A 23,033-nucleotide genomic window follows, 5' to 3' on the forward strand; every position below is an offset into this window, starting at 1 on the left:
TTAGTGATGTCACCTTCATGAGAATAAACATCTGTCTGAGTTTTAAACTTACATTTCCTAGTAGCAAATAAAAATCAGTATTTTACGTAATGGTTATCGCTGAGACAGATGGCTCTTATTAGGAAACAAATCATTTAGGATATTACAATACAACATTTATTTATATTATAAAACTTAAAAAAATTATTAAAAAATTATAGAACATTTCATGAATTTGCGTGTCCTCCTTGCACAGGGACCATGCTAATCTTCTCTGTGTGGCTCCAATTTTAGTATATGTGCTGCTGAAGCGAGCACCAACATTTAATTTTTACACTGACAAAAATAACTATGTTTATTTAAATAGATTTAAATATCCTTAGGTTAAAAAAAATACACTTCCCAAAGCATACTGGTTTTCCAATTATCAAAAGGAAATTCCCAAAGAGTTTGATAAATTGGGGCCATACACAAGATATTTACTAGTTCCTATAAACCTGAATGTGTGCCTTGGTCCTAATAAACTAATACATAAAATTCTAAGTGCATAGCGACTGTAACTAAACCAGCAGCATCCATTTCTTTTTAATTTCTTTAACTTAATAAAGCCCCAGGGTTTGATTTGGGCAAATGGCCACCCAGCTACATTTCCCAGCCTCCTCTGCAGCTAGGTGTGGGCAAGAGCCCTAGTCTATGGGATTCAAATGGAAATGATGTGTACAACTTTAGGTGAAATCCTTAGAAAGGAAGCTGCTTCCTTCTAGTCCCCTCTTCCCATGGGCTAGAGGTGGTGCACTGTCAGTGCACCAGTACCTGACAATGCAAACACAGTCAACAGCTCATGGCACAGCAATAAAGGAGAAGGGACTGGGTCCTCAGATGATCTCAGGACTATGTATCAGCTCAGAATTTACGAGAGAGAGAATCAAACTGTAAGGAACTCACTTAAGCCACCCTTACTTGGTTTCTGTTAAAGCACTATTACACTTCCCAAACAGCCAAAATAAACTTTTGATTTTGGCTAAGAATATATAAAAGTGTGGCTGTTATGGAGTTATGGACTCTGAATATTTGTGTCCCCTCAAAATTCATATGCTGAAGCCCTAACACCTAGTGTGGCTGTATTTGGAGATGAGGCCTCCAAGAAAGTAATTAAGGTTAAATAAGGTCATTGGCCAGGGCCCTGATAGCATTAATGTGCTCATCAGAAGAGACACCAGGAAGCTTGCGTGCTCTCTCCTCCCACCTGCACATACTACACTGAGGAAAGGCCATGTGAAGACACAGCAAGAAGGCACCTGTCTGTAAACCACAAAGACAGCCCTCACCAGAAACTGACCCTACTGGGCTGTGATCTGGGACTTCTAGCCTCCAGAACTGTGAGAAGATAAATGTCTGTTGTTTAAGCCTATGAATTTATGGTATTTTGTTATGGTAGCCTGAGCAGATTAATATGATGGTGATCTTATATTGTGAGGTTCATAAACTTTTTATAGTGTCCCTACTGTAGTGTCAGTTACAACTAGATTTAGCCAAGTCAGCTCTGCTCAGAGTTAGCCTATCACCACCTCCAGCCTGTAGGAACGGAGGGAGAAGTGGAAGTCAGTGGCTTTCACTTGTGGCTTCCCTAGTCTGACTTCTGTTCTGGATGAGAGAAGGAAAAAAAAGATCCAAACATATATTTCAAATCATATATTTCATACATATTCATATATTTCACCACAATTGATATGGCTTAAAGGGGAAATAAATATGTCAATAGTATTCCATGATCATATATTCCAACTTATTTCAAGAAAAATATTTTTAAAAAATCAGTTATTTAAATGACTATTTTAGAGTTTCATATATGTAGATACAGGCCAAATGAGTTATTTAAAAATAAGAATTTAAAATTAAGAATCAAAATTAATAATATCGTCTTTCTTAATTGCCAAACATAACCTGTGTTAACATTCAAAACTTGTAATTTTGCCCCCCCTCCCCAACCCCCAGGAGCTGAACTGATATGACCCTGAAATACAGCTCCACCCATGCCTCAACCATTAGAGTCAGAGCAACTTGGCTGATAGGAGCTGTGGTTAGAGGAAATTTTCAGTGTATAAGCACTATGGATGCTGCCCATCCCTCAGCGTTTTCCACCTTCTGGCTTATGAAGCATTCGCATAACAGAAAGAGTAACAAAAAAGTCCCTTAAGAGGAATATTGATTTATGAGGGGCTTTTGTATTAAATGTTTGGATTTACATATTTACTACATATGTAAACATAGGTATTTTATGTTATTTTTAAGATTACTTTTTGTATTTATATTTTGAAGTGTTTCCAGCAGTGAAACCCAAAGTAATAACACTGTATGTGCAGGGAATATGGAGAGGCTTTCAACTTCAGTCCAAGAACCAGCAGGAATATTAGTTGACAGTAATAGACTCTTAGTTGGGCTTACATTATAGGTGGGTAACCAATAACACAAAATAATTTCTGGCAGGTTCTTCTTCCGTCTCTCTAAAATTCCACTCTAGAGATTTATCCTTTTGATTTAAAGCTTTGTCTCTTGACAAAATGACAATTTGAGAGCTCACAAGGTGTTTATATTTTAGTATAAATGAGTTAATCAGTTCTATCTTCAAGTTTCAATCAGACAAGGATGAAGGGTGGAGGAAGTACTGTCACCTGAAGAGAGGACTACATGGGAGAGGTACCATCAAAAGGGAAGGCTAGGGTGCAAAAGCTCTGTCACAACTCCAGACTACTTTTATCCTAGTAAATATTCAGCTATTTTCCCAATACCTTCCCCATTTTGAAATCCATAATTTCAATTAAAGGAACAAATTTGTTTCATAAAATATTTTCCTAAAGCTTTTCTCATATTGTACAGAATCAATAACAATTTTGTATGTTTAGGCATAAACAGCCTTTCCCCTTGAGTAATACAACTGTAAAATTTAAGATATATCATGTCATTATTCTCTCATTTAAAATCTACTCCAGAAATCTAAATCCATATTTTTGATGATGAAATATTTAGAAATAAAAGAAATGTAAAACATTTCATGTAAATACCACACCCTCTGTAGTCAACTGACCCACTTCATTTTATCTGTCAATGTCCAGGTCCTGGGCAGCAGATTGTACTGAATGTTGTGACAATAGAGAACAAACCTCAGCAGGTAGAACACAAGGGAATCTTGAGCTCTAGAACTTTGGATGGTTTGATATTGTATTAATTTGCATTAAAAGTGAAAGTAGCATTCATGAGAGGTAGCTAAAAGGAACAAAATTTAAAGAAAAAAATGTTTCTTGAACATTTCAGTTTCACCTCTTACTGTTGGTTGAAGCCTTTGTACAGAGTGTTTGAAGAGTTCATCAATATTTTCTGAAAAGTTAAAACAATGTAAAGTAACTCCTAAAATGTGTACAGTAATTCCTAAAGTTTGATATTATTATAAATTGAAAAACTCCCTTGTAAATGGAATGAAAAAATTAAAAAAAAAATCCTAGTTTTCCCTTACATTCATTTGTTTAAAATAAAAAAAGTCATGATAAATTTAGAAATTTTTTCATACCTGAAGATTCGAAGAGACAGAACTGCCTCGACTGGAGTCATTTTGCACAACCGGAAGTGAGTATTTCTCCTCATCTGATGACATTCTGCACAAATGCTCTAAAACAGTAGAAGCTAACTTTAGCTTTTTTCCTTAATATTTAAGATAAAATCCTTTCCAGATATATGTAAGTGCAACAGTATCCAAATCTGCAATCTTCCTGTGATATGTTAAAATCATTCATTCAACATATTGAGTACCTACAGGCAAAAATCACTGGGCAAAAAATAGTTGAAGACCCAGTCCCAATATTAGTGAGTTTATAATGTAGTCAGGGAGATGAGAATACGTGAAAGGTTAAAGAAAAATAGAGGGTCTTCAGAAAAATCGCCAGCGGGGCCTGTTGAGCATAAGAGATTGTGATCACTGTTCTTGAACAATGTGTGACAACCTGGGTGCTGCGTACTTTCCTCTAAGATACAGAACCAAGAGAGAACAAACAATTTGTGCAAATTCCCTTCTTGGGAAACTTACCTTTGGAAATATTATTTTAAGAAAAGTGAGCTTATACAGAACAACAGAATCAAATACGTGCATAGAGAATTTGTTGAAAGTCCTAATAAAAAAATTATTAAAAGTACTTTTAGTAACAAGTAACCAAATTATTTAAAGAACAAATAGTGACTATTCTAACTATCTGAATACCAGTAATATGTAAGACATTGGTGAGGAATGTAAAATGAAGTCCTCATTCTTAAGGAGTTTACAATCTGTAGAGAGGGCCAGGCATGTATATTATATAAGTGACCGACTGATGAATAAACTGCTGATAGGCCCTAAAACAACAGATACAAAGTAGAGAGGTAGGAGTAGTTATTTTTCATGGGGTAAGATTACATGACTGTAAATAAGCAGGAAAGGATGCAGAGAAAGTTTTTAGAGAAGATGACCCACGTGTTGCGATCTGAAAGATGAGTAGGTCTCATCCTGAAAGATGGATAAAAGGTATAAACACAGGTGTAGATATTCTAGTCAGCAGAGCAATGTAAGCAAAGACAGAGTCATGGACATGTATGCCAGGAACAGCAAGCAGTTTGGTAAGGCCAAAGCAATGGGTGCAAAGCAAGGATTGGCTAAGGATGAAACAAAAAGTAAGGAGCAGCCAGATGACGGAAGGTCAGGACTTGTCATATTAAAAATCTGGGTGTTTATTCTAGACAAGTTATTGAAATATTTTTTAAAAGTTACATGATCAGAAAGATCATTCCAGCAGCATTGAGGATGAATTTGGATATTAAGAAAGAGAGATCAGGCCGGGTGCGGTGACTCACGCCTGTAATCCTAGCACTTTGGGAGGCCGAGGTGGGTGGATCACCTGAGGTCAGGAGTTCGAGACCAGCCTGGCCAACATGGCGAAACCCTGTCTCTACTAAAAATACAAAACAATTAGCCGAGCATGGTGGCAGGTGCCTGTAATCCCAGCTATCTGGGAGGCTGAGGCAGGAGAATAGCTAGAACCCTGGGGGTGGAGGTTGCAGTGAGCTGAGATCACACCACTGCACTCCAGCCTGGGTGACAGAGTGAGACTCCGTCTCAAAAAAAAAAAAAAAAAAAAAGAGAGAGAGAGATCAATTGAGAGCTGACTGCCGTAGTCTAAGAGATAAATGCTCTCTTTGATAGTAATTAAGGAAATAAATGATGACCTAAGTCTAGGAAGTAGCAAAGGGAAGGGGATGGAGGGTATGACTACAAGACAGTTGTGTTATGGTGATGGAAAGGGAAAATGATCAATAATAGATCAAGGGGTTAAAAATAACTGTTGGTGGCTTCCAGATCTCTGGTTTGGGTAACTAGATGGATAGTGCCACTGACCAAGGCAAGGAAAGTAGGAAGATGAGCAGGTTGGGAGGAAGGACAATGAGTTCCCTATCAGATGAGTTGGGTGTGAGGTTGCCTGAGGCACCAGGGTAAAGCTGCAAGTTTGCAGTCTGTGGTCACACTAGCTACGCAGTGCACCCCTCCAAGGACTGCCATTCACAATGGCTACACTGTGAATGGCCTTTCCTGGAATTAAGCATTGTGGGAGCCCCGCATTGGAGGTATAAGTTGGAGATCCAGTTTGAGGAATCATTGGCATAATGAGAACTGCTGAAAAAAGGGAATGGATGAGATCACTTACAAAAAAGGAGTGTGAGAAAAAGTTCTTATCCTGAGGTCCTGAATTAGTACGTTTTCACACTGCTATAAAGAACTGCCCAGGCCGGGCACGGTGGCTCACGCCTGCAATCCCAGCACTTTGGGAGGCCGAGGTGGGCAGATTACAAGGTCAGGAGATCAAGACCATCCTGGCTAACATGGTGAAACCTCGTCTCTACTAAAAATACAAAAAATTAGCCGGGCGTGGTGGCGGGCGCCTGTAGTCCCAGCTACTCGGGAGGCTGAGGCAGGAGAATGGCCTGAACCTGGGAGGCGGAGCTTGCAGTGAGCCAAGACTGCCACTGCTCTCCGGCCTGGGTGACAGAGTGAGACTCTGTCTCAAAAAAAAAAAAAGAACTGCCCAAAACTGGGTAATTTATAAAGAAAATAATTTTAATTGACTCACAGTTCCGCATGTCTGGGGAGGCCTCAGGAAACTTAAAATCATGGTAGAAGGGGAAGCAGGTACGTCTTAGATGGCGGCAGGCAAGAGAGTACATGAGAGAGTGCAGGAAAAACTACCATTTATAAAACCATCAGATCTCGTGAGAATTCACTATCATGAGAACAGCATGGGGGAAATCGCCCTTATAATCCAATCACTTCCCTTCCACTACATGTGGAGATTACAATTGAAGATGAGATTTGAGTGGGGCCACAAAACCTAACCATATCAGGTCCCTACACCTGACTTGTATGTAATATTTTTATCATAAATGCGAATGTGTATTTTTCTAGAAAGAAGATCTTTAGCTTTAAATATGTGTTCAGAGGGGACCATGGCCCTAACAAAGTTAAGGACTACGACTGTGAATGAGAAGAGGGTTAAAGCCAGAACCATTAACATTTAAAGGGCAAGAGAAGAACAGGCAGCAAAGAAGAGGAGTCAGCAAAGGAAGTCAGAACATTAGCTATGCGAGCAGCATCACAACTTTGAGAAGAGAATAGAGTTAGATGCCAAAGAACCATGAGGACTGGATAGAATTTGGCGATTAGGAGGTTGCTGTGACATTTGCTTGAACAATTTCAGTGGAAAATAAAACAATTTCAGGTCTCAGTCACAGTGGGCTGAAAAATAAATGAGAGATGAGGAAATTGAAATAGAAAAGGAAGATACAGGGAAAAGTGCAAAAGTAGAATGGAAACACAGGCTGGAACTAGATTGCGGAAAGGAAAGTTCAACTTTTTCCAGTGAGTATCACGGTGCATACACATGCTAAGTAAACTAAATCTCAGCATGACTGTCTTTAGTTAAGCCAATTAGAGAGGATAAAATAAGAGCATGTATCTGCAGCAAGGAATGGCTGCTTCACTGACTTCAAATCTACCACTGTGATAACTTGCTCCATTTATATTTTTATTCACTTCTTCCTTCAGGATCTGAGACCAGGCAGGTAACAGGGGTGGAGAGTGGGGTGGTGCTGATTATTTTAAAAATGAGTTAATAAGTATGGTTAGATCTCAAAAATTGTTTCTTAATATGGACACTGCAGACACAAAAAAAACCCACCGCACTTTTGGAAAATATGCTATCTTCCATCTGCCCTGCTTTATGCCAACAAGGTATGAATTATTTGAAACTCTAGAACAGTAGCATTTTCCTGTTTCTAAGTTCAGAAACAAAGGAGAAAAATGAAAACTGCTTTAATGGGTGGCAGATGTACATTAGTTCACTACATTTTCAGTAGTTTCTAATCCAAGGTATCAGAAAACAAGATCAAAACTTTTGTGTGTTTCTCTGTTGCCACAGACATAAAATAACATCTTGGTAATTACCTGGCTGACAGGAAAACAGGGGTCTGGGAATTCAAACGGAACTCCCAAGAGTCAAAGGAAGAGCGAATTAACATGCAAACTAGAAGCAGAGTGATGTCCCCTGTGCCCTTCATCAGACCTAGCTGCACGCAAGGAGAGGGGGCGCGCCAGCCCCTCCCCAAGGCAGGGACTAGAAGCAGAGGAGAAAAGCCATTGCAGTAAGCAAAAGGCCAGAAGTTTTCTTCCATCACCTTCCGACCCAGCCTGTTTTAAGAAAAATCTTACTTAAGCACAAGAGAGCTTTATACATGGTTATTTTTTCTCAACGTTTTAAGTGACCGGAACCTCTGATGACAGTAACCGCTCAGTATCTCTCACTCCTGCTCTCTTCCTCTTCCTGCGCGCCTCGGAGGGGAAACCCTGGGACCTTCCGGCACAGCAGCCGAATCACCCGCGTCTGGGGAAGAGCCCAGGGGAAGGAAGCCCGCGCCAAGGAACTTTAAATCTCCCTCCACTACTTTCGCCAGGGATGCAGGGACGCAGGGTCTGCCCGGAGCGCTGCTACCCACCGTCGCCGCTCGCGACCAAATCCCGACTCCTCGCTCTGCACCTCCTAGCCGCGTCGCAGCTGCAGTGTCAGCAAGTGCAGCCTCAGCAAGCACAGCCGCTACCTAGGCAGCAACCTGACAGTTTCAAACTGCAGGGAGGAATTAAGGATAGCCCTGTGCATTGGTCCTTTGTTTCAGCAATCTGCCGTTTGATTGGTCCAAGAGCTGGGGGCGGGGCTTTGGGCCGCTGCCGGGAGAAGCCGGAATTACTTTGGAGAGTCCCGCCCCCTGGCTCCGCAGGTTGGCAGGGGGCGGGGTCCTAGGGAGCCCCACCCAGCGCCCGTGGGGATTAAATACTGCGCGTGCCCAGTTCTGTTCAACGGCTGCAGGCTGCTAAGCGGCTCTGGGAGCTGATTTGGTTAGACGCTGCTGAGCAGGGCTGAAGTTGGCTAATGCCCCGTGCTGTTGGCTTTCAACAATTCCGATAGCCTAGGTATGAGTCCTTATGCTTTCGTCTGCATGAGAACAATCCGAAATTCTGGGCCAAGTGTGGTGGTTCATGCCAGTAATCCCAGCAATTTGGGAGGCCGAAGTGGGAGGATCGCTTGAGCCCGGGAGTTGGAGACCAGTCTGGGGAACATAGGGAGACCCTTTCTCTATAAAAAATTAAAAACAAAAAAAATCTGCATCATCCACAGATTCCCCTGCAACAGAATCACTTGGAGGAGCTTTTTATTTTTTTTTTGAGATGGAGTCTTGCTCTGTCATCCAGGCTGGTGTGCAGTGGCACTATCTCGGCTCACTGCAACCTCCGCCTCCCAAGTTCAAGCGATTCTCCTGCCTCAGCCTACTGAGTAGCTGGGATTACAGGTGCCCGCCCCCACGCCTGGCTAATTTTTGTATTTTTAGTAGAGATGGAGTTTCACCATGTTGGCCAGGCTGGTCTCGAACTTCTGACCTCAGGTGATCAGCCCGCCTCGGCCTCCCAAAGTGCTGGGATTACAGGCGTGAGCCACCACGCCCGGCCGGAGGTGTTGATTCCTTCGGTCGTGGACACCGTCAGGAAATCTGAATTTTTAATAAACACTGCCAGTGATTCTGATGCAGGAGTTACAGACCATGCTTTGAGAAATTGCTAGTCTAGGCTGGGCTCGTTGGCTCACGCCTGTAATCCCAACACTTTGGGAGGACAAGGCGGGCGGATCACCTGAGTCCAGGAGTTTGAGATCAGGCTGGCCAGCATGGTGAAACCCCATTTCTACTAAAAATACAAAAATTAGCTGGGCGTGATGGCTCATGCCTGTAGTCCCAGCTACTCCGAAGGCTGAGGCAAGAAAATCCCTTGAACCCAGGAGGCGGAGGTTGCAGTGAGCCAGGATCCTGCCACTGCACTCCTGCCTGGGTGACAGAGTGAGACTCTTCTCAAAAAACAAACAAACAAACAAACAAAAAACCAAAATTGGTAGTCTAGTTTTAACTAATCTCAAACGTGTCAGATTTCAAGATAGAGCCCTCTGGCGAAGTTTTGACCTTAGAATCAGATCATAATTATAATCTAGCTTTACCGTCTACTCACTGTCACCTTGGATAATACTACTCACATACTAAGGTGGTAGGAGGTTAAAGGAATTAATATATCTAAAACACCTAACACACAAACATAGAGTCTTTCAACTTATATTGGCAACAGATAGGCTAGAGGTATAAGGACCCAGATGGCAAAGGTACCTAAGTGGCCCATACTGGGGTTCTCCAATCCGAAGAACAGACACTGAGATCTGGGTGAGTTTTCAGGCTCCCTTCTGTTACCTCCAGGATAAGGTTTCTTTTTTCTGTAGATAGAAATGGCATAACCTGGGTCTCACTTTCATGTTGGCAGAACCAGACTTATACAAACAACGAAGTAAAAAGAGCACCAGAAGTTTCTTTGGCATAAGTTATGTTTGTTCTCCCCCTTTTTTCCCCTATGCTTATTATAAAGTACAAATTCCTATTAATAGCTGCAAATTCATACTTGGTTCTAGTATTTGGTTTTTAATTGAATTGCCTTTTGGTGACCCCATACACTATAATTGATACTGAATCACTCTTTTCGGTGCCCTCTTGCCTCTAGGCTCCAAGTTTCTCTTTTCTGTCTTCCTTTTAGGGGAGGAGAGATTTTTATTGAAAACCATTTAGTAAGCAATCCCCATTCTCCTGTAAAACTATAGAGAGAAAGAGACAGAACCTTGTCTGGATGTTATGAATTTAGAATTGATATCTTTTCCCAAGCTTCCTAGAGAAGGAGGGAAAGAGAGAGAGAGAGAATTTAAAGCCCCCACAAACCCATAATAACTTGGTTGCCAGCTTGAACCATTCATAATTATTTATTCATTCAACAAATATTTAACATCTGTCACAGGCAAAGCAAATTTTTGTTGGTGCTGGGGATAGAGTGGTGAGCAAAACACAGTTTGCCCTCATGGAACTAAGAGTCTAATGGGAAAAACCGATACCAAACCAACAAATCCACCACACATATGAATACATAACGGCTGTGTGAACCTGGACAAGCTGCATAACCTCTCTGTACTTCAGTTTCCATGTCTGAAAAATGAGAATAGGAATTCGCTCACGGAGAATTAAATTAACGTAGGTGATATTCTTATCCTCATTTTTCAGATAGAGAAACTGAAGCACAGAGAGGTTATGCAGCTTGCCCAGGTTCACACAGCTGGTAAGAACAGAGTCCATGTTCTTATCACTCAAGATGTTCTGCTGGGGACAGTATGCCATGGTCTTGAGGTAAGAAAGGGCTTGTGTCTGGATAATAACAAATACCAGTAAGATTGGAACTAAGTGAGTGAAGAGAAAGTGGCACAGGATGAGGCTGCAGATGGAGGTGGGGGCCCAACTATGCAGGACTTTTTAAGGATTTGAGATTTTAAGTTCAATGGGATGTATTTTAGATATTCAGGAGAGAGATGAGGACAACTTGAACTAGAGGAGTGGTGAAGGAGATGGAGAGAAGACAGAAATGAGATACAGTCGTCACTTGCTATTCTTAGGGATTGGTTCCAGGACCACTCCCGATGTCTTCACCTCCCCGCCGCCGCCAAAGTAAATACCAAAATTGAGGATGCTCAATTCTCTTATATAAAATGGTATAGTATTTGCATACAACCTACAGACATCCTCCCATGTACTTTAAATAATCTCTAGATTACTTATAATACCTAACATAATGTAAATATATGTATATAAATGGTTGTTATATTTGTTTTTTATTTATATTATTTTTTACTTTTAAAATTTTACTTTTTTGAATATTTTTGATCCATGGTTGGCTAAATCTGCTGATGTGCAAGCTGAGGATATAGGGGGCCAACTGTATGTTTTGGAGGTATAATTGGTGGGACGTGATGATAGGATTTGGACTATATCTGAGATGAAGGAGAGAAAAGTGTGAAGGACTCTGGGTTTCAGGTTTCTCCCTTGAGCAACTGAGAGGATGGCAGCATCAGATATTGAGGAGAATACTGGAAGAGGAGCAGGTTTTCAAAGGGGAATATCAAAATTCAATTTTAAACATTCTTTAAACATGAAATGCCTGGAGATACCCAAATGGAGTATCCATCAGACCACTGAACTTACATGTCTAGAGCTCAGAAAAGAGGTCACTGCCTAGATATATAAACTGGGTGGCTTTTGCATATAGATTTTGTGGAGGATTGCAAAAATGGCTCCAATTTTACATCTCTCCAGGTATTGATGTCCTCACTTGGAGTGCTTCTCTACTAATGACCAAGAGAATGTTAACAAATATGATGCAAGTGGAAGTTTCAAAATACTTATGTGCTTGGCTTAGCTTGCTCTTGCTCTCTGTTACAACGATGAAAATATGCCTGGGCTAGCCTGCTGGAAGATGAAAGACACATGTAGTAGAGCCAAGTTGCCCCAGTCATCATAGCCAAGGCCATCCTAGGTCAGCCTATAGCCATTTGACTCCCGACCAGGTGTGTGAATCTAAGAACTACTCAGAGAACCTACAGAGTCATGAACTCAATTAATAATTGATTGTTTAAAATCACTGTGTTTAGGGTGGTTTGTTATGTAAACTTCTCATGACAACAGACAACTGATACAGATCCAATTTAAAGCCAAAGAACTAGATGAGACAATCTAGTGGGGGAGAGCAAAATGAGTAGAGAAGAGGATTTGGAACTGAATCCTGATGTCCTCTAATGTTTAGAGGTTAGGTAGCAATGGAGGAGCCAGCAAAGGAGACTGAGAAGGAGGTGCTGGAGAACTGGGAGGAAAACCAGCAGAGGGTTCAGTAAAATGCTAGTGAAGTGACTATTGTGTTTGACAATATGGAGGTCCCCCATGTCTTGGTCCTTCCATGGGCCCCAAGTTCTGAACTTCCTCTAGAGTCTGTCTTCTTTCCATCTCTAATGTTTTTGGTTAAGCCACTGCTGAATTTGGCTTGGACTGTTTCTTGATTGTATACCTTCTTTCTACAATTCACTCTTCAATTTCTTTTTTCTACAATTCACTCTTCAATTTCTTTTTTCTACAATTCACTCTTTACACAGCTGATAAACTATCTTCTTAAAATATCACTGGATTGCATCACCTATCCAAAAGCCTTCCATGGTATTGCATGGTATCCAAAGCTCTCCTAAATCAAGCCCCACCAAACACCAAAAGGACTATGCTGGAATCCCCAAATGTACCACTTATCAGGTAGGAAACGTTAGGGCAGGTGTACATTCTTTATATGCTTGAGTTTCATCTCTTTAAAATTGAGAAAGTATTAGAACATATAAAATCTAAATCTATATCTAAACCAGGACCTGAACCTAAATCTATTGTCTCTCTCTTTCTTTTTCTCTCTCAATATCATTTCCCTCCTGCTCTAGTAAAATAATTGAAGCTGAGCATATGGCTGCATAGCAAGACTACATTTTCCACCTACCTATCAATTAAGTGAGGCCAGAAGCCGTAGAATGTGAGTGGAAATGCAGTGTACCACGTCCTGAATTGGGATTTAAGACATTAGGTGTGCTTTCCCCAAGTCTTCTTCTCTTTTCCCACCATGTTGGGCTGCATGACCATATGGAATATAACTCCCCTGCTAGTTCTGTAGTATGAGAAAACATCTTTTTAAAAAATGTCCTCATATTTTAGGGTCAATTTGTTATGGCTTTTAACTAACACCACATCTACACCTCTACAGATGGGTATATAAAGTTGTTGACAAGTAATGTATGTGAAAGCACTGTGCAGAATTTTAAAGTAAGGCAGCCAAATGAGGTAGAAAGAACATAGAATTTGGATTCTTAAGATCTGGGATCCAACCTTTCCTAAGATATAGGCATAAAGTTAAGATGACTTTAGGCACCTGTTGGAAAGCATCTATTAATCTCCACTAATATGATTATTAGTGGAAATTATTATTATAATATTAATAATATTAGTGGAAAGAGTTGATACCTATGTTATTTTTGCTGGACATGTGTTAGGGCACTGATTTGAAACCTGTTTCTTTTTAAGGTCATCCATGACTCACTTAAAAATCCTCTACCGTATTATCTCTTCACCCTATTATTTGTTTAGCTGGGACTTTAAGAGAACATTCCTCACTCTAGGGATTTTTAACACTGATGACTCTTCTCCAGGGTAACAACCACAGTCTAGTCTGTTACTTTCATTTTACGAAGGAGGAATTTAGACCAAGAGGGATCTATATTTGCTTTGAGTTGCAAATCTGGAGAGAGAGAGAGATTGAGAGAGAGAGAGAGAGATCGGGAGTGGGAGTGGAGAAGGGTGCAGATTTTAGGGACAGGGCCCTTACTAGGGTCTACGTCTAGGTAGAGGCTGCCATGATGTTCCCTAAGAATTTGATTTTTTTTAAAAATATAATTTCAACTTTAATTTCAGATTCAGGAGGTACATATGCAGGTTTGTTACATAAGTGTATTGCCTGACGCTGGGGTTTGGGTTATGAATGATCCCATAATGCAGGTAGTGAGCATAGTACCCAATAGTCTTTCAGCCCTTTCTCCCCACCCTGCCAGTAGTCCACCAGTGTCTATTCTTGCATCTTTACACCCATGAACACCCAATGTTTAGCTCCCACTTATAGGTAAGAACACACAGTATTTGGTTTTCTGTTCCCTCTGTTAATTTGCTTAGGATAATGGCTTCCAACTCCCTTGATGTTGCTGCAAAGGACACGTTTTCATTTTTTTTTTTTAAGAGATGGAGTCTTGTTATGTTGACCAGCCTGGTCTTGCACTCCTGGCTTCAAGCAGTCCTCCCATCTCAGCCTCCCAAATTCCTGGGATTACAGACATGAGCCCACCACGCTGACATGATTTTATTCTTTTTTATGGCTGTGTAGTATACCATGGTGTAAATGTACCACATTTTCTTTATCCATCCCAACATTGATGGACACCTAGATTGATTCCATATCTTTGCTATTGTGAATAGTGGTCTGATGAACATACGAGTGCAGGTGTCTTTTTGGAAGAACAATTTATTTTCTTTTAGATATTTACCCAGCTATGGGATTGCTGAGTTGAATGGTAATTCTGTTTTAAGGACTTGATTCTTTACAAGCTAGCCCCCTAGCTTCTTTTCTACCAGACTTCTAGACTCACAGATTATCTTCCCTTCTTTTTCATCTTACCTACTCATCAATTCAAATATACCTGCCTTTGTTATAGACTCTCAGGCTGGACTTTGTTTCTCCAGGGTACAAGTGGCTGACATAATAACTTAATCTCCACAGATGAGAGAAGCAAAATCCTCCAGAGCTTTCCATTCCCTGTGAATTTTTTAGCGCTGGCCTCCTGGAAACAATGCCCTGGTTTTTCTAAGTCGGAACAATGACTTGATGGTGAAATCTGAGTTCAAGTAGGAAGGTGTGCAAAGATCGTGGTAAATTAATTTTGACCAAGTGGCTCACAATACAGGTCCCACGTAGAACTCCTGTAGTTAGACTGTACGGTCTCTTTACAACCTCTTCACACTCTGAGAGCCATTTAACTGAGGCAAAGCAGAAGGAAAAAGACCCTATCAATAAGGCAAAAATGCAGAGTAAATGATGGTTATTATGGACACAGTGGTCTACATATGAGGCAGTTCACCACTTTGCTGTGGATTAAGGGCTTATTCAGAGTATTTTGATTCTCTGGATTCTACAGGCCTGGCTCTGTTATTGAAGAAGGGAGTTCATCTCTTGGCCCTCATCACCAACCTTCTGCTTTTCCTAATTATAAACACTCATTCTTGAACCTTTCTAATAGCATCTTCTGGCCATATAAAAACTTCCTTACCCTTAGCATTTCTTTCTCCTGATAAAACAATCTAGCACGAGCTGTGAGAGGCAGGATTAATTAGCTTTTCAGAGAACAATATTACTGAGTTTGAGTACTATACAGATGCTGTATTCTTGGATCTTTAGGGCTTCTGAGGGTGAGTTTGCAGATCAGGGTCATTCAGCTCAGTAATAAGAACTTACACAATTCTAAATTATGACACTTCCTTTCTCCATTCTTCCCTTTCATTTTTTTTAATGGAGGGAAGGGAAGAGAGGCTAGATCTAGTATTTTAAAGCAGATTTGAAATATTGTGGAAGAACTTGTTTCCTGTCTTTGAAAGCACCATTCTAATTGCTTTTTTGTAGTTGCCTTTTGTGTGTGAGAGGTCATGCCAATCAATCCACCTCACATCTATAAACATATCCCAAAGCTTAATTGTAGATCTATTGTTTGTAACTTGAAATGCATTTTCCTACAGAAAAATGAAGATATTATAATTTCAAGGTCAGCTCAATTATGAGTCCTTAATAGGGCTGAAACATTGTTTGCAAGCATTGTTTGCAGTATGGTAGAAAACCATACTGTTGCAAGGCTATTAGATTTAATGAACAGGAGGAATAATGCTAAATGAGAAAAAAGCTTACTGTATTTTTATCTTGAATGCCGATGTAAAAGAAAAATGGCAATATGGTAGGAGTGGTGATACGCTTATTTACTTAGAGGAGGCTACAAAAAATGTATTGAATTTAGGGAATAGATGGGGAGGTGGAAGGAGAGGAGTAGACATGATGAGCTTAGTGGGAAACAGATATGTGTTTTCTGCTCTGAGACGTATCCTGTGGCTGCCATGCTCCCAGCCCCTTTGGAGCACCTGTACCTCCCAATGTCACACAAGTTACTGTGTGAGTTGAAATATTAGTCTCCCTGTACACAGCCTGCATGTGTCTTAATGTGACTCTCATTTCATAGTCTGTGGGAGGATAGGTAAAAGGAGATTGGGGATTCCAGGGCATAGTCTCCATCTTGTAGCTCACCAGTTGGGGTCTATTTTAAGTCTGATTAATGGAGATACTAATCTTCATTAGCAAGGTCTTCAAGTGACTTGTCTTAGTGGAATAAGTGTGGCAATAAGAAATGGAAAACTCAATTTAAATGGCCCTGAATCCATCCATTAGCACTCAATATATGAAACTGGTAAAAGGATGAATTAGTATCACTAAAGTAAATGACCATCATTGCCCGATGCATTTGGCAAGTCAGTATGCTGAGACCCTGGGTTGCAGAAGAGAAAGAGATTCGATTGTAGGGCAGACAACTGAGGAGATGGGAGGAAATCTCAAATCCGTTTGCCCAGGTGTTTGGGGCTACGGTTTTTAAAGGTCTTGGAATGGGCCGAAGTGTGGAGATTGTTGATTGCTTGAAGAGTGCAAGGTGAAGTCATGGGACAGGGAGAGGAAGAAACTGTATTCTCATGCTGATTCCTCTGTGAGGGTCTTTGAACTGTTTCCATGGAACTCAGGATCTGAAAGACCTCTTAAGCAATCCTTAAACAGAAGCTTTATGATTCTGATGTCAGCAATTCTATCAATAGGAACAATGGTGATACAAATGGTCAGTATCTAGTGACTTTCAGTTACAAGAAGTGGGCCAAAGTGCAGCTTGATTAATATAATTATATTTCTGTCTAGAATTCTTGTTAACCCTGTGGGAGGATGGCTTATTGACTTTTCTTTAAAACTTTTTTTAAATTTTTAATTTTTGTGGGTACATGGTATATATGTTTATGGGGTGCTTGAGATGTTTTGATACAGGGATGCAATGTGAAACAATCACATCACAGAGAATAGGGTATCCATCCCCTCAAGCATTTATCTTTTGTGTTACAAACAATCCAATTACACTTCTTTAGTTATTTTTAAATGTACAATTAAGTTATGGTTGACCACAGTCACCCTGTTGTGCTATCAAATAGTAGGTCTTATTCATACTTTCTATTTTTTTGTACTCATTAACTGTCCCCATCTCCCTCGCCAGCCCCTCAATACCCTTCCCAGCCTCTGGTAATCATCCTTCTACTCTCTATGCCCATGAGTTCAATTGTTTTGATTTTTAGATCCCACAGATAAGTGAGAACATGTGATGTTTGTCTTTCTGTGCCTGGCTTATTTCACTTAACATAATGACTTCCAGTTCCATCCATGTTGTTCAAATGATAGGATGTCATTATTTTTTATGGCTGAATAGTACTTCATTGTGTGTATGTACCAATTTCCCTTATCCATTCATCTGTTGGTGGACACTTAGGTTGCTTCCAAATCTCAGCTATGGTGAGCAGTGCTGCAACAAACATGGAAGTGCAAATATAGCTTTGATATACTGGTTTCCTTTATTTGGGTTATATACCCAGCAGTGGGATTGCTGGATCATATGGTAGCTCTAGTTTTAGTTTTTTTGAAGAACTTCCAAACTCTTCTCCATAGTAGTTGTACTAATTTACCTTCCCACTGACAGTGTACAAGGCTTCCTTTTCTCCACATCCTTGCCAGCATTTGTTATTGTCTATCTTCTGGATATAAGCCATTTTAACTGGAGTGAGATGATATCTCTTTGTGGTTTTGATTTGCATTTCTCTGATGATGAGTGATGTTGAGCACCTTTTCATATACCTGTTTGCTATCTGTATGTCTTCTTTTGAGAAATGTCTATTAAAATATTTTGCTCATTTTTGATTAGATTATTAGATTTTTTCCTGTAGAGTTGTTTGAGCTCCTTATATATTCTGGTTATTAATCCCTTGTCAGAGGGGTAATTTGCAAATATTTCCTACCATTCTGTGGGTTGTCTCTCACTTTTTTGATTATTTCCTTTGCTGTGCAGAAGCTTTTTAACTTGATGTGATCCATTTGTCCATTTTTATTTGTAAAACTTTGTGTTGAACTCTGATGAAGAAATGTGCTATTTTATGTAAATGTTTATGTTTTAACTTTGATGAAGAAATGTGCTATTTTATATTGCAGAAGCACAGCCTTCTGTTGAACGATCTTTTAGAAGGAAGTCCCTTTCCTGTCTTGAGTCTTCATAGAATTAGCTTGGTTTCTTCTAAAAATATCTGCCCATCACTCTTATTTAGAATTCTTCTCTTTCTGAGACTGTTCATGTATTAGGATGTTCTTTCCCCAGACTCCCCGTTTTTTTCCTTTACTCCTAATAAAGAATAGACTGTCTCTTCACTGAAAGATTTTTAAAAAAACATAAATAAATTATGATAAATAGATTGGAGTATAAAAACCAATCAGTTTGCACAAGTTACAAAAGTTCCTGAAGTGTTAAAAACCCTCATAGTAATTATTCATCATTTTCAATTTCCTGAGTTCTCTTCTGAGGTGGTAGATACTGACTCCAGTTTTTAGTTTGTGAATCAGCTTATTTGTCCGGCGTATGTGCCAAACTAAACTAGTCTTACTATAGCCTGGAGTTGATACAAGTTAGTTTTATGGATAGGTCTGAGAGATGGTCCCTTTGAGAACATCCTTTCAGCTTCTACCTTCCGGGAATAGGTTATTCTTACCCCCATATGTTTCATTCCATTTTCCTACCCTGTGTAAACTTCCCCTCACCCAACATTGCTTGGGTCTCCCGTGTTCCCTAGTGTGCATCAAAATAACCTGTATTGACCTAAAAGGAAGAAGCTGAAGCAAAATTAATATAAGTAGAGAGTTAATTTGGGCCAAGTTTGAGGATTGCAACTTGGGAGCATAGATTCAAGTTGTCCTGAATATACACTCCAATTATTAGCTGTTACAAGTAGATTTTTAAAGGCAGAAAGAGGGGGCAGGGAGTGGGCTGATACAAAGTCATCTGTCAGGAATTCTCATTGGTTTACAGAAATAATATTATTAGTGATTGGCTAGACATTGTTAAACTATAGGGTGTTGGTTATAGTGTCCAGTGTGGCATTGGGTTAATTTATAGCAGCTTGTGGCAATAGCAAGCAGTTTCAAGAGATGAATACATAGCTCAAAGAAGGGAGTAGGGTGTGATTGCTGTCTCATTTCAGTGCCTCTGTGGGCCTAATAATTTGAAAAGGCTCACATTCCTCAGAGCAACCTTTTTTCTTTCCTCACTTTGACAGTTTACTAGGACATGGGTTGCTGGGCTTCACTTTGGGAGTTTCTGATCAAGCAGGTTTGAAGGTGGGCCCAAGAATGTGCATTTCAAACAAGTTCCCATGTGATATTGATGCTTCTGGCCACAGGGCCACTTTGCCCTAGGTCAGTTAGGGTCCTAGCTTCCAGCAAGAGCTAGAAGCTCTTCTCTCTGGCTCTAAGCTTCAGCATTGTTCACACTATCACAATCAGGCCTCTCTATAACTTTGCTCTAGACACTCCAAGCTTCGTAGCTGGTTCCCTGGAGGTTGAGGTCAATTTCCTACTTAAACCCCAAAGACACTTTTCCAGACTTCCGATTGTAGAGTCCAGTTCTGACAGCTGTGCACGTTGGAAGTCTCCAGGGTTCTGGGCTTTTCAAGTCTCAACCTCTCTTCATTTCAGTTCCCTCTGTTCTTTTCAGTTGCCAGCAAATACACCCCGTTGAAGCTCAGCTTTTCACCTCCTCTTCTAAGTAGCACCTCATCCTAATTCATTCATGATGGGTGTGTGATCCTGAGAGCCATTTAGTATTTCATCTTTTCCCTCCATAACTTGTCTTAGTCCATTTTGTGTTGCTGCAACAGAATATCACAGCCTGGGTATTTTATAAAGAAAATAATTTTATTTATTACAGTTCTGGAGGCTGGGAAGTCCAAGATTGAGGGGCTGGCATTTGGCGAAAGCCTTGCTGCATTAGCCCATGGTGGAAAGTGAAAGGGCAGGAGAGTGAAGGAGAGTAAGAGGGGGCCAGACTCGCCTTTATAACAAGCCTACGCTAGTGATAACTAACCCACACCTGCAATAACAACATCTATCCATTCCTGAGGGCAAATTCCTCATGACCCAATCACTTCTTCTGAGGCCCCACCTGCAACACTGCTGCATGGGGGGGATTAAGTTTTCAACACTTGAACTTCAGGGACACATTCAAACCAGAGCGTAGCTTTTAGCAGATATTCATTGCCTGCCTCAGAGCTGCTGTAACTGAAGGTGGGGACTGGGTTCCAGGGCTTACTGTGGCTCCTAGATCTGTAAGTTAAGATACGTCCCACGTGCTATTCCATTACTCAGACATGGATCTTTCTCCCAGGGAAATGGTTTTGCAGAAATGCAGTTTCAGGCTGATAGCAGCTTTGGAGTAAAGCCAAGGTCTCAGTAATATTTCTTATATTTGATTCTCAACAGTCTGACAACAAAGCCTTTGTTCTCTAGAGAAACAGAATTTGTGTGTGTGTGTGTGTTTATTATAAGGAATTGGCTCATTGGCTCATGCAATTATGGAGGCTGAGAAACTTCACAGTCTGCCGTCTGCAAGCTGGAGACCCAGTAGATCTTGTGGTGTTCAGTCCAAGTGCAGGAGAAGACTGATGTTCCAGCTTGAAAACAGGCAGAGAGAATGAATTCTCCCTTTTGTTCTATTCAGGACTCCAAAGGATCAGATGAGGCTCACCCACATTGGGAAGGGCAATCTGAGACTAAGTCAGCTGACTCAAATGTTAACTCTTCCAGAAACCCTCAGAGACTCACCCAGAATAATGTTTAACCAAATATCTGGGCACTCCAGGTCCCAGTCAAGTTGACACAAAATGAATGATCACAGCCTTACTCCTAACTAATTGCTGTTAATCATAGGGGTTCATATAAGTGAACAGTCACACAGAGCATCTTCTCAGGTACCATGATAAGCTTGCCATATTTTTCCTCTCCTTCAGGATCGCCCTCTTCTCAGATGATCTGCTGCTGACCTCAGATACCTACAGAGACTCCGCTGGTGCCTGTCAAAGGTGCTGTCACCTCCCACTCCCACAAAAAGTGCCGCTGCTCTCTCTCATCTGCTGAAGGTAGCACTGCTGGAAGTCTTGTATGGAAGTGGAAGATCTGATGTCTTTGCTGAATGTATTAGCACCTCTGGTTGGCAAGGTTGCTAGTGTTCCACTCTGCTGATGCAGGCACTGGTGGTGGCATTGATGTGATAAAGACTTCAAAGCACCAATAGGTTCTCTACTGAAGTGGAAAGGGTCTTTTTATGTCTTTTGTCTTATATTTCGACCTGGGCTCCAAAGTCATGCTTCCTGGTGTTGCCAGTGAGCAGGGAGAATTTAGTGAAGAAGCTTTTTGCAGAGATGACTAGGTGTCTGCTAAAATTCCATTATGTAGAATAAGTGCCAAGAAGTAGCCACACACACATTAAAAAAAAATTCTGAGCCCCTGTACCCCACCTTTGCATTTAGTGGAGTCATAGGACTAGCTCACACCCATGTGAACAGAGCTGATGTGTCTCATTTCTGGGCCAAGGAGTTTAAGAAGTGGGGTGTGTCTCCTTTACATTCTCTTTTTCCTCTTCTGCCAGCTCTAATACCTCAAAGAATGTCAGAATATGGGACAGAAGGAGCCAGGACATCCACCTTGCACTGTTTGGGAGCAAGAAATACATTTTCTGGCCTGGGCACAGTGGCTCACGCCTGTAATCCCAGGACTTTGGGAGGCTGAGGTGGGCAGATTGCCTGAGCTCAGGAGTTTGCAACCAGCCTTGGCAACACAGGGAAACCCTATGTCTACTAAAATACAAAAAATGAGCCAAGTGTGGCAGCGTGAGCCTGTAATCCTAGCTACTCGGGAGGCTGAGGAAGGAGAATTGCTTGAACCCAGGAGGCAGAGGTTGCAGTGAGCTGAGATCATCCACTGCACTCCAGCCTGGGCGACAGAGTGAGACTCTGTCTCAAAAAAAAAAAAAAAAAAAGAAGAAATACATTTTCTGTATACTTAAAAATAATTAAAATGATAAATTGTATCATTGTGTTATGTGTATTTTACCACAATTTTTAAAATTACATTACTACTGTGACAAGTTGCTGAACATTTGAGGTCTGTTTGTTATAGCAGCTAACTAATGTTACCTTAACTGATTCTCAGCTGCTTACATTTGTTCTCATTTAGGGATTCATTTACAGAATCTTCGCACAAGCCACACACAGAGTGCACTAAGAGCAATACTCAAAATTTCCTTTCTCTTTTCATGTTGGCCCTTTGCCCTTGGTAAGTCTTTTAGTGCCTGGACTGCCTTAACACTCCTTTAAATATCTTTCTAGAAAAAGACTCTTGAGTCAAGATATGTAGAGGTCACATACCTGCTAGAGTGCACATAACTGCTTCACAACTTTTTTTTTTTGAGACAGAGTTTCGCTCTGTCATCCAGGCTAGAGTGCAGTGGCAGGATCTCGGTTCACTGCAACCTCCACCTCCCAGGTTCAAGCAATTCTGCCTCAGCCTCCCAGGTAGCTGGGATTGCAGGCGCCCATCACCACGCCTAGCTAATTTTTGTATTTTTAGTAGAGATGGATTTGTCCATATTGGCCAGGCTGGTTACAAACTCCTGACCTCAGGTGATCTGCCTGCCTTGGCCTCCCAAAGTGCTGGGATTACAGGTGTGAGTCTCCCTCTGTCACCCAGGCTGGAGTGCAATGGCTCAATCTTGGCTCACTGCAACCTCTGCAAGTGATTCTCCTGCCTCAGCCTCCTGAGTAGCTGGAATTACAGGCGAGTACCACCACGC

At 40.9% G+C, this 23,033-nt stretch overlaps 1 protein-coding gene, 1 long non-coding RNA gene and 1 other non-coding gene across 3 annotated transcripts in view; 1 reads left to right on the forward strand and 2 right to left on the reverse strand.

Annotated features, from left to right (window-relative positions):
- Positions 1–8,226, reverse strand: part of POC5 (POC5 centriolar protein) — a 37,154-nt gene extending 28,928 nt beyond the window's left edge. Inside the window, exons 1-2 of the mRNA XM_003266078.3 lie at positions 8,044–8,226; positions 3,545–3,642 (exon numbers count right to left, since the gene is read on the reverse strand). Coding sequence (XP_003266126.2) covers positions 3,545–3,628 — 84 coding nt within the window. The 5' untranslated portion in view covers positions 3,629–3,642; positions 8,044–8,226. The remainder of the gene's footprint in view (positions 1–3,544; positions 3,643–8,043) is intronic.
- Positions 191–297, reverse strand: LOC115831411. The gene has a single exon (XR_004026910.1). It is a non-coding gene; the product is annotated as a U6 spliceosomal RNA (small nuclear RNA).
- LOC115831218 lies at positions 8,170–22,098 on the forward strand. The gene is made up of 3 exons (XR_004026741.1): positions 8,170–8,322; positions 10,684–10,806; positions 21,193–22,098. It is a non-coding gene; the product is annotated as an uncharacterized LOC115831218 (long non-coding RNA).
- Positions 22,099–23,033: the final 935 nt, after the last annotated feature.

The sequence above is a fragment of the Nomascus leucogenys genome, chromosome 18, assembly GCF_006542625.1.
Source record: "Nomascus leucogenys isolate Asia chromosome 18, Asia_NLE_v1, whole genome shotgun sequence".
In the NCBI taxonomy this organism is placed as follows: Eukaryota; Metazoa; Chordata; class Mammalia; order Primates; family Hylobatidae; genus Nomascus; species Nomascus leucogenys.